Source organism: Carassius auratus, chromosome 36 (genome assembly GCF_003368295.1).
Source record: "Carassius auratus strain Wakin chromosome 36, ASM336829v1, whole genome shotgun sequence".
Lineage (NCBI taxonomy): Eukaryota > Metazoa > Chordata > Actinopteri > Cypriniformes > Cyprinidae > Carassius > Carassius auratus.
In genome coordinates, this window is record NC_039278.1 from 4,213,846 (window position 1) to 4,226,554 (window position 12,709).

A 12,709-nucleotide genomic window follows, 5' to 3' on the forward strand; every position below is an offset into this window, starting at 1 on the left:
AGTAGGAGAAACATGCCCATATCATGATGCTTGCACCTCCATGCTTCACTGTCTTCACTGTGTACTGTGGCTTGAATTCAGAGTTTGGGGGTCGTCTCACAAACTGCCTGTGGCCCTTGGACCCAAAAAGAACAATTTTACTCTCATCAGTCCACAAAATGTTCCTCCATTTCTCTTTAGGCCAGTTGATGTGTTCTTTGGCAAATTGTAACCTCTTCTGCACATGCCTTTTTTTTAACAGAGGGACTTTGCGGGGGATTCTTGAAAATAGATTAGCTTCACACAGACGTCTTCTAACTGTCACAGTACTTACAGGTAACTCCAGACTGTCTTTGATCATCCTGGAGGTGATCATTGGCTGAGCCTTTGCCATTCTGGTTATTCTTCTATCCATTTTGATGGTTGTCTTCCGTTTTCTTCCACGTCTCTCTGGTTTTGCTCTCCATTTTAAGGCATTGGAGATCATTTTAGCTGAACAGCCTATCATTTTTTGCACCTCTTTATAGGTTTTCCCCTCTCTAATCAACTTTTTAATCAAAGTACGCTGTTCTTCTGAACAATGTCTTGAACGACCCATTTTCCTCAGCTTTCAAATGCATGTTCAACAAGTGTTGGCTTCATCCTTAAATAGGGGCCACCTGATTCACACCTGTTTCTTCACAAAATTGATGACCTCAGTGATTGAATGCCACACTGCTATTTTTTTGAACACACCCCTTTCAACTAATTCAACTAATTGCCCAATTGCACAGCCTTAAGAGCGTGCATATCATGAATGCTGGGTCTCATTTGTTTTCTGAGAATCTACTGAACCCACTGGTAACTTGTTTGCCACGTAGCAATAAAAAAATATACGAAAAACCTTGATTATTCTGGTTAGTCACATTGTACTGCTATTATTTTGAACAATACTGTATATAATGTAAATTATTACATTTTATCATAAGTAGCAATTATGGGTTCTTAAAAAATAAACTGGCTTGAGATGTTATCATTTTTTCTGCCTATGTCTATGAGTTCTATAGATGTAAAATAAAATAAAAAACTATTCATTTATTGAGAAATATTTCAGGCATTTCTTAATTTTTCTCCTAATAAAAATGTTTCAAACACCTTGGGAATGCTGGTTTAACTGGTAAAATAGTTTAAACTATGTTTTTCTTGACCTCAAATCCCGGTTTGAGGTCACAGAGGATAATGGAAGTGACGGCTCATTCTAACCACTTTTACTCTCATAAGAAGCCTTACAATATGAAACCGAGAGAACGACAGAAATAATTCAAGTACAAAGTCACTGAAAGCCATTCTTTATTCTTTACCATTATGATAAAGCCTACATTAAGTGATTAATAAATACATTTTTTTTTTTTTTTTTTTTTTTTTCAATGTATGACAACGATGATGAAGTCATACAGAACTTAATTTCAGTTTAAAATTCCATTCAATACAAAACAGATATTTTCAAAACCTCTTTCAACTCAATCGTGCACTAAAAATTCAGCAACATTTGTTACTGTTTCGCCAGTTTTTGACGGGTCTGAGGATCTTAACACTGATTAAAAACACTTTATAAAATGGAGTAATACTGAACCAGCATCTCATCTTGTGCAACAGGACTGGAACCATGAATCCCTTTACATTGTTTAACATTTTCAAGATCAATATTTACCCTGAACACAAATCAAAAAGTAACAAACACTGTAATAAATATGAAGCTGATGTATTATCCTTAGATGTAGCCTCCTTAGCTGTTTAAAGACATCTTACTACCTTCTAATAATCTACTGACCTAGAACCTTTGCCATTACAAAGCAGCACACAAATCAGGTTCAAAAGTCTCTTTAAAAAGCCCACATATACTTGAGGAGAGGTATATTAAGACCCACAAAATACATCAACAATATGTCGAAGTTGTTTGTTAAAGTACACAACACCTCCATGTGCAAAACGAGACAGCTAGAGGATCGGTAACAGCACATATTAACCATACGTTAACTCCGCTACATTTATAGAGTGCAGAGAGTTCATAGGAGTGTGTTCATCTATCTCCACCGTGTCTTACAGGCTACAGTTCATCTCGAGCCTGTTTTGCGCGCCACGCCGGATGCCGGGTCACATATTCAGCCGCTAGAAGGACTAACCGCATGAACTCCTCAACATCAAACGTGTAGTTTGTAAACTTAGGATGTTCCCCAAGAGTAGGGTGGTGACCCTGAGACAGAACAAAATATTATAACAATGTCATCATGACACACACACACACATATATATACTGACTGTGAAAGTGAGTGTATATAGGAATACTGGGATCAAATATAGTACACTGGAGTGAATCCAGGAAGCGGTGTGTGTGCTCTCTTCACCTTATCCTGGGGGAACACTTTGTCCCTTTTCTGCCAAGTCATGTAATGGACTCCCCTCAGTCGGGCCAGATCACGGTAGCAGCTCTCATCTTGACAGTTGTACCTGTGGAATAAAGAAGGAGGGATGTTTTATGCCCCCAACTTAGCAGGCAGTGGCCCACAATGCCTCCACAGACTCAGTTTGATGGATAACTGTTTAATTAGGCTGTATTTCACTGTCACACACATACAGACACAGCCAGATGCTTCCCTCCTCCGTAACACACACTGAAAAGTACATTGTAAAGCACAGAAGCTAGAATGTAACCACAGGAGTATTGGGTAGATGTATAACATGACATGAGTGTCAAATGCACACTTGGGAATACATCCTAACGCATGCGGATAGGTGTTGCAAAAACAAAAACAACGTGAATCAAGATGTGTTCATTTATTAGTAGAGATACAGAAAGTAAGGTTGTTGTTTTTTTAAGAAAGGATGCAACCAAATACACAACTGATGGTGGTTGACGGGAGTCTAAATGTGAAATTGTAAAAATGAGTCACTTGAGAACCTAAACTAATCGCCCACTTTTTTGTTTCTATGTCAGGTTGTGACGAGTCGACCCTTGTTTTAAGTTCTTTGAAGAGTCATTGAGAATAAAAGTACTGTTTGGTTTCAGGAAGGAACAGTATATTCAGCAAGCACACATTAAATTGATTAAAAGTGACAGAAAGGCATATATAATGTTATAAAATATTTCGATTTTAAATAAATGCTGTTCTTTTGACCTATTTTTATCAACCGGAAAAAAAAATGTAATTGTCTCCACAAAAATATAAAGCAGCACACCTGTTCAACATTGATAATATTAAGAAATGTGTCTTGAGCACCCAGTTAGCCAATTAAAATGATTCCTGAAGGATTGTGCAACACTGAAGAGTGGAGCAATGACTGCTGAAAACTCACAAAAAAATGAGTTTAAAATATATTAAAATAGAATTGAGTTATTTTTAAATGGTAATAATATTTCACAATATTACTTTTTTAAAATGAAAGAAACGCAGCCTTGCTGAGAAAAAGAGACTTCTTCCAAAAACATGAAAACATTGTGACTGTGACGTGGTATAAACATTATTTAAACACTGTAAACTGTCACAGATAACTGTTTATATGAACTTGGAGTTTTTTAAAGTAAAAAGTATTTACTTTCCTCTGACTGACAGCTCTAGCACACATTAAGGCCGGTCACACAGATCATACAGAAAGCAGAGAGAAACAAAAGCCACGTACAATTCAAATATGACGGCCCAGTCGGGGAGAAAGAGGAGGTGGGTCAGTCCGGCTCCATGCATCCCAATGAAGATATCAGAGTTGTGTGTGACACGGATCTGCTCCAGAAACGGCATCTCTCTATGAACACACATCAGCTTTCAATCATGCAAGCACCAAACTCAACCGTCTCCAAAGAAGTCCATACATTTAAAACCAATATAGACTGAATCACTCACTTGTATTTGTAATCCACCAGCTTGACCTCGAATAAAAGCACAGTCTTCAGGGCATTGATAAGCTGCACACACACACACACACACACACACACAGCGGGGATTCAGAGGGTGATTAACGAGACCTCACACTCATGTGGACAGAGGCCAAGTAAATCAAGGCTTTTTACCAAGCAGGGGTCTCCAGCAAATAAGAGTTTAAATGCGCAGTTAAGGAAGCAGAGTGATAAATCAGTGATGAGCAAAGAGAGAGAGAGAGAGAGAGAGAGAGAGAGAGAGAGAGAGAGAGAGAGAGAGAGAGAGAGAGAGAGAGAGAGAGAGAGGGAGAGGGAGAGGGAGAGAGAGAGAGCATTCACCTCCTGCTGGTTCATTATCCTACGGAACTCAGTGCTTCTTGCCAAAAGTGTGACACGGACTCGGCCCTCCTGACAGAACAGAAGGACATCACAGATGTCATACATATTTCAAAACACATTTGTATCTTAATATATCGACTATATATATGTTTTGTAACATCTATATTCCAGTTTAAAAAGTATTCAGATATTATAATGTATTTTGGAAAAAGGGAAAGTAAATGGACATCTGGGTCTGGGCCTTCCTGATGCGAACAAAGACCATGGCAGAAATTGTCCAACAGCGCCTTCTAGTGGCACATGATTAATCATGTCAATAACTAAAAAATACATACTATATAACTAAACTATAATATACACATGACAGTAATCTAAATATTATTGGTAATCCACCTACTAAAAGTCGGTGGCAATGACTTCTGAATCTATGCCTATAAAATGATAATAATATAATAATAAAGTATTTAAAAGTGTAATAATTAAAATAAATATTTAAAACGGAATAATAAATAATACAATATATAATGGAATAATTATAGATTTTTATTACTAATACAATTAATCTAATAGAATTAATGCACAATTATAATTTCATCATAATTTATTTAAAAGTATCTATTTATTAAAAAAACTAAATAAATAACATGAAATTATAATTTAGTAATTATTTATTTAAATTGATCAAACTAAATGAATCTAATATAAAATAAATCAGTATTTTTTTAATAAAATAATATAATTTTTTTATAAATAATAATAATAATACATTTTGATTAAAATTATGCAATTTAAAAATGGTTTGTAAAAATGTTTATGAGCATAACAATTTCTAAATAAAGGCTTGAAACAGTATAAATAAAGTCCAAATTGTGTTATATATTTTACAGCAATATATTTTAGTATTTAATTCAGGTATGACTGTTTCTCTATGCTACTGTACTATAAGAATACAGGAATCAACTCCTGATCTGTGTGTGTGGATTCAAGCATGCTTACCTTCGGCCCTTCTTGTGGGACACCAAGTCGATACAGGACATGCTGGGAAAATGCCTTGAACAGCCCTTCGCTCTGGCAATCAGAGATCTATCAAATTACACACACACACATCTGTCAGTTATATCTTCTCTATGTCATTTGCACACAGAAGGCAGAGGCACACAGTCATTAATATGAGGATGATTTGAGCGACAGCACCAGATGAGTTCAGTCTCACACAAGGCAAATATTCTATATCACACACACAGCATCCGCCGATGTCATGCAGAGAGGCATTATCATAGACAGACGACAGCAGATGAACATGATGAGATGAACAAATGCTAAATGGGGAAACAAGAAACACTTGAGAGCAACAGAGGCATGTGGGATATGTACAAGAGGGGTGTTGTAGAAAAGGCCGTATCGCATTCTTGGAAGGAGTGAGAAAACCACATCTCTGAAACACACCTGTGAACAAAACCCTTTTAAATAAGCACAAAACCAATCCGATGCCGAGGATACAGAGTAAATGTGTTTTACCCTTTTGGAGTCAAAGGTTTTGAGGTGAATGATGTCATCATCGGTAAAAGCCCGCCATGTTTCACTGAACAGGTCTCCATATCCATACAAACTCTAAAAGAAAAAAAACTACTAAATAAATGAGAACAATCCACAAGTAATCCACATGACTCCGGTCCATCAATTTATGTCTTCTGAAGTAAAAAGCTGTGTGATTGTAAGAAACAAATTCATTATTTAGGAGTTCACATCTGTCCATAATCCATAATAACGCCAGAAAAAAGCACATCCCCTGTTGTCCTCGCACATCAAAATCTACCCACGTTTGTTTAGAGCCGTTTGGAACGGTTTCCACTTGCAAACGGTGCTTATTTCACATTTCTCTCCTGATTCAGAAGAGGATTCTAATTTTATAAAGCAAAGGTTTGAAGTTAAAAAGTTTATCTTGATGGATTTATTACAAACCCACTGTGTTTTACTTCACAAGACTTTGATTGATGGATTGGAGTGGTGTGGATTATTGTAATGTTTTTATCAGCTGTTCGGTCTCGGATTCTTTCTCCAAATCTTTTCAGGTGAAGCTTGGATCTTGGATGGCATTTTCAGCATATTTTTATTTTTGGCTTAACGATTCCTATTTTTGGGGCAGACCGTAATACGTATTTTTCCCTCCAAATTGTATGAAAAGAAAGTTCAAAAGAACAGAAATTGTTTTAAAATAAAATATTAATCTTTTTAAATATTATAAATGTATTTACTGTGACTTTTCTTAATTTTACTCTTTTTTTTTTTTTTTTACAGTATTGCATGACAGCTTTATGAAACCAAATCTCATTCATCTCATTCACAATTCTCCATTTTCAAAATATGCATTATGATCGGCAATTAGACATGCAAGAACCAATTAATTTATTCAAACAGGCCAGACAATCGTACTAAAAGTCGTTACCTTACCTAAACTTCTCTCCTTAACTGGTCTGGATTACAAATCCTAATCCTTATTTAATCTCTCTTGATCTCCAATTAAAGCTACAATCCAACATGACCACTCAAATCCTGGACGCAGAGTTGCGTAGTTAATTCTCAAGTAAGTCTATAAATATAATGATATCCTACAGCAGATTTTATTTGCCAATCTCATTTACATTGTTTCATACAAAACAAGTCTCCCTCTTTCTCCACACCCCTTCATTCTTCCTTCTCTTCCTCACCCTTGAAATAACGGTGCGTGAACAATAGGCAGGATAAGGTTTTCTCATAAGTCACTTTATTTTCAGCCCACTGTTCCCTTTTGATCTTTCTGTTTTAGGAATTGCAGACCACCTGAAACTGTGGCAGTCGGTTTAAACAACAAACCTTCTGTTGCAGTGCTTTCTAATCCTGACAAGTGAGAAACATCTGTTTGCAAGAAATGTTCTCGAAGCACTCATGGTTGATTTACCGGAGGGCATGTCAGAAGCAGACAAAGTTTGTGTGTTTTAAGAGGAATGAACACTTACTGTGTCCCACATGACAATGTTTATGTCACGGCTGAAGGAATTGTTGAGGTGTTGAGAGATGTAGAGGTTGACAAAGTCACAGAAATGATGGTACATGTTCACTCCTGCAAAAGACAAATGAAGCATGCACTTTTTTTTTTTTTTAAACCTTAGCTTTTGTGAAGACTAAACTAAAAGACTAAACTAAACTAAACAAGCCTCCACAAAATTATCACCTGCGTCCAGCTTCATGAAGATGGTTGGTCTGTCGATTATAACATCACAATGGCCGTCATCCATGGGATGGAAGTCAAGCTCTGAGTACATCTGCAGTTCAGCAAACCTGAGAGGGAAAAACAAGACGCTTTCTTGGCATAAAATTCTGTTCATTTAACTTAAATATATGCCTGCAATCTGATGTTTGAAGCCTTGATAGGCAGGATAGTTCATCTTAAAATGACAGCTCTGTTATCATTTACTCACCTTCAAAGCTATCAAATTGATTTAAAACATGGTTATATACTTTTATGGCACTTTTTGCAAGTGACGGCCATTGATTATGGTCTATTTTTATTATATGGAAAAGAGTAGCAGGAACATTTTTCAAACTCAAACAGCAAATGGCTTGAGGTGAGTAAACAATGACAAAAAATATATTTGTTTTTGTGGTGAATATAAAAGTATTAGCACATATAAATGTTTGAGGATGGTGTTTTTATTGTTTTTGAAAAAAAAAGTATCTTGCTCACCAAGGCTGCATGTATTTGATCTAAAAAAAGAAACATGCACTTTTTTATTTTTTATTATTATTACATTTCAAAATAACTGTAACTTATATTTGTAACTTATATAACTTATATTATTGCGGTGATGGAATAATATATAAATATATTTCTATATTCTAAATATATTGTAGAAATATATTGCAACGATTTGTACGGTGAAAAGCGATATACAAATAAAATTGAACTGAACTGAATTGATAGCAAAGCTGAATTTTCTGCAGCCAAATACTCTATAGTCTTCATTCTTATATGCTGATTTACATCTCAAAATTTATTTATCAAATGCTGTGTTAAAACTGTATAAACTGACCTCAGCTATTCAATTTTTTATTTATAAATATACAACATTATAAATCTTTTTGCTGTCACTTTTGAGCAATTTAACGCATCTTACAGAATTACACTATTAATTTCTTTAAAGAAAAAAAAACTTCTACTTAGTTGCTAAATGTTTTGCAACACTGGTAACAAAAATGTTACCCCATTATTATTCATTTGGACATGAGTTATTTACCAAGACTGAAGAGGACTCTTGTGCGTCCCTTCTGCAGCTAGTGCTTTACTATTAAGGCTGCAGTGACCACCGATCTCCCCCTGTTCCAGGAAATCCTCTTTATACCTGCAGTGACAGAGGAACAGAGATGGACAGACAACTCATTTAGACAGGAAGTTCTCACAGCTGTGCCAAGCAGAAAACAGTTTCACAGAGTTTAGCATTTTCCTTGACCTCCAACAACACTGACCTCTCATGACCTCTGCGGGGACTCCTCAGGTACAGATACAGGTTTATGGCCCTACAGAACCGCATATGACTGGTGCACTTCAGAGAGGAATCACCCTTTAAAAAAGGTTTTAAATTTGTATTTGCATGTTGAAGCAGTAATATTTAAAACAGCCCTTGTGTCTTAAGCTCGGTGCTCATTGACTCAGAGCTCTGGAGGTGGGCCAAGAACTTCAGCTTTACCATGGTAAAGACACAGCAAACAGCACAGAGGAAGATGATATAGAAGAAGCAAACTCACAGGACTCAAAGGCTTGCACAAAGTCTTCATCTCACTGAGACGCTCCCTCACATAGCCAAAATCTGCCTGCTTCCAGAACAGTTCCTGGGCAGCCTGAATAGAGTCTGCCCTAAAGGAAAGACAAACAGTCAAACGTTGTTTGTAGTAATGTAGTAATTAGAAGAAATGTTGAGCACCAGGATCATGTGACACTGAAATCTAGTGTAATGGCTGCAGAAAATTCAGCTTTGCCATCTCAGTCATAAATTACATTTTCATATATATTAGAGTAGAAAAACAGTTATTTTAAATCATAAATATATTTCACAATATTATTGTTTTTACTCTATTTCTGATCAAATAAATGCAGCCTTGATGTGCATGCCAACAGAAATTAGAAATAGTGTACATCTGCAAATATTTAGCTTGATCTGCTTGATTTTCATGCCAAAATATCATTTCTGCCATCGTTTATTCACCTCATGTGATTCCTACTGCTTGTGGTCCACAAAAGGAGATATTTAGTAAAATGTCAATGCTGCACTTTTCCATACAATAAAAATTCACCGTGATCATTGGCTACCATATCCCCCCCAAAAAAATGGCCCATAAAAATTTCAGTCGCTGAAAGCTATTCAGTAGTTTTTAGGGTAAGTAAATTGCAAACCATCCTGCATATATACACATACACACACACACACACCTATAAAAGGAAAGAACATGGAAAATTAGACAGTTAAGTAGATAGTTAGAAAATATAAAAATGTAAAATGTACATATTTAACTTCTTTAAATAGGTGAGCGAAGAAAGGCGTACCATCCCGAGTCAAAACTGGTGCACACAGGATAGCTGAACCTGTGCTCAGGGGAGCAGCTCTTTTCATACCCCCAGCAAGCTTTCTGGAGCAGCAGAGCATCCTGCCAGCCAACAGAGACACACAAAAGAGAACATCTACTTTATAATCATCTCCAGCATTAAATGTTAATGATAAAGTTAAAGTAATACAGGCAAAAAAAGAGCAGCCTCTATTGCCCAGTTTGAAACCCATTACAGCTGACGTATGACAATGTCCCACTCACTTTTAAATCAACTTCAGCAGACTTTCCATCAGAAACAAGAGAAATAGCTTACTTTAAAAGGGCAAAGCGGGTCCTCCTTGCATAGTTTGGCCAGTCGTTTGTTGCTGTGAAGAAAGAAAGGAATATGCTGCTGAGGCAGTGCCAGGCTGCTGTAGTCCAGCTGTGGTGTGCGGCTGCTGTCCTGTCCGCTGTCTGTGGCGGAGATGGTTTTATAAGTGCAGACCAGGCACAGAGCTACCAGCAGCAGCATAGTCCCTCAAGCCACATGGAAGGAACCACACTGGCTCTCAGCACCTACAATCATTTATGAGTGAGAGAGAGAGAGAGAGAGAGAGCACAAGAATGTTTAGAGGAAGAAGACAAATGGGAAGGACAAACGATCCAAAGATCTGGAAGTAACCCTAGTGTGGGAACCTGCACATGAACGGATCTTACTCCATGTGGAACTCCTACCACAGGAAATATTAGTGACCTTTTTCCTGCAATTGTTTAAGGAAGAAGGCCAGGATTGAGGGAAATTAATAGAAAAACAAATACCCATTCTACTCATAGCTGATGCACAAGGACCGTGGGAATTACACACATGTATAAGTTATGACGGAAATGATGCATGCATGTAATATGTTCTCTGATCTGCAGTGATGAATCATTTTTAACCATTGGAGCGAGGATTTTAATATAAAATCATTATAAAAAGTTATTTTGTGACATGGATATATAAAAATGCTCTGTAAGATCATTAACTATTTTTACCCATCCATAATGCCTGAATATATAATGATTTTTTTCACTAGCATTATCACAATGCACCTGAATGGAATCAGCCAAAATGTATTCACTGCCTCATTTTTCAAGCCTTATATTGGTTTCAATTCCAATTTTTATTATCTTTATTAAAAACATGTAACTGTCTAGCCACTAACATTAAATACCAAATAAATGTTAAAAAATAATAAATAAATTAATTAATTAAAATGAAATAGAGCCAAAATTAAATTATAACTCAGCCTGTCATTTACTAAAATGATTTGACAATATTTATAAATTAATACAGTGTTAGTGTATAAATAAAAATTAATACATTCTCTTTATAACTGATATTTAGGCAGAAGCTATTGTGATTTTTTGCAAGAGAAAATCACTAAATTCTTTGGTGCATTGTCTTGTAATTATGACAACGTAATTACAGGTTATTAAATAATTAAAAACCCATGGGGAAAAAACAACAAAACAAAAACACAACCACAGTGTGTGAATGTGACCCTAGAACTCCAAATGAACCTATTAACGGAGCACAAATCACCACGACAATCAAAGTTCATAGTAAAACTGGAGCAAAAAAGACAGTTAACACAATCTCAGAAAGATTCTGACAAGTTTCTGGCATTAATTAAAAGAGATGCCTTATTAATAACGTATGATTTACAGTAGTTACAACAGCTGGAGTTTCTCACATTATAGCAGAGGACGTTGAACTATGTTAATTCGGTGTCTAAATGCGATCTGTCTAGACAGGGCAGATCCGTTAGCGTTAGATTAACAGACAGTCCCATGTTCTTCATGGAGCAGCTCAATTGAAGATTCTTCAGAAGGGTAACTATACCATAGACTGGATTTTAAACCTCTGAATTTCTGGTCAAACACGATAAAAGTTTTTTATTATTATTATTGGTTAAAGGAAACTTCAGAGCTGCGATGCCCAAAATGCACCAACAAACAATGCCATAATAACACAAAAATATTAGTGCATAATAGTGCAAACTAATTTGGGACCGCAGCAACTACAAAGACTTGACACGTTGCCAGGGTCATAGGCTTTAACACCATCAATTATATCAACTGCTTTTACTAGCGCATACAAAAAACAGACATATATGCACAAAAAAGCAAATTAACTTTTTTTCCGACTTTTAGCGATTCGAAGAATGTTAAAGTGAGAACAACCAGAGTGCTAACAACAAAAAGTAATTGCATGCTTACCTCCTTGGAGAAACTAAGGAGAGGCAATGGGTGCATTTAGGGATACAGACGCCATACTACCGGAAACTACAGCCGGCGTGTGTTACTGTTAGGAACCACAAGAGGGCGCAGGAGTGGAGCCTAAACTTACACTGTTGAGGAGGTAAAATCACATCCACCACAGGTAAGGGGACGACCAAAACAGCTATTTGATTAATTAAAATGAATCATTGCAACTAAAAATACTCAGTAATTAAAGATTAAAAACACAATCATAATATAGTTCCTATATAATGAAAAATATATTTAAAAGAAATTACAGCAGAGATGAATAATAATTATATTCGTTATTATATAAAATGTAATAAAAATAATAATACATTCATTTCATAGAATTAGAAACAATATATTTTAAAGATATTATTGAACATTAAAAGCATGAATAAAGCTAGAAAACAATTTAAAGCAGATAATTCATAATAACAATCATCACCATAATATTAAAACATTAACAAAGCTTGAAAATAAACCAAGGCAGATTATTCATAAAGATATTGCATTATCATATAATTACAGCTAAAATCAGATCTATTCATTGTTAAACATTAAAAACATGAATAAAGCCTGAAGGCAAAGGAGGAATTAACAACAATATATTTATTACTATGTAATTAAAAATAATATCTTAGTAATTCTTAAAGG

At 35.7% G+C, this 12,709-nt stretch overlaps 1 protein-coding gene across 2 annotated transcripts; it reads right to left on the reverse strand.

Annotated features, from left to right (window-relative positions):
- Positions 1-1,294: 1,294 nt before the first annotated feature.
- Positions 1,295-12,185, reverse strand: LOC113054999 (EGF domain-specific O-linked N-acetylglucosamine transferase-like). Of its 2 annotated transcripts, XM_026220902.1 has the most exons (16): positions 12,029-12,185; positions 10,101-10,342; positions 9,786-9,886; positions 8,990-9,098; positions 8,711-8,805; positions 8,482-8,586; positions 7,419-7,525; positions 7,204-7,307; positions 5,726-5,818; positions 5,582-5,653; positions 5,204-5,290; positions 4,208-4,276; positions 3,855-3,916; positions 3,637-3,756; positions 2,364-2,466; positions 1,295-2,212 (listed from the first exon to the last, which is right to left on the reverse strand). In XM_026220902.1, the coding sequence occupies exons 2-16, from the start codon at positions 10,296-10,298 to the stop codon at positions 2,066-2,068; spliced, it is 1,572 nt and encodes a 523-aa protein (XP_026076687.1). In that variant the 5' UTR covers positions 10,299-10,342; positions 12,029-12,185; the 3' UTR covers positions 1,295-2,065. The 2 variants fall into 2 exon arrangements, with proteins under 2 accessions (XP_026076687.1, XP_026076688.1); XM_026220903.1 differs by lacking the exon at positions 5,582-5,653.
- Positions 12,186-12,709: the final 524 nt, after the last annotated feature.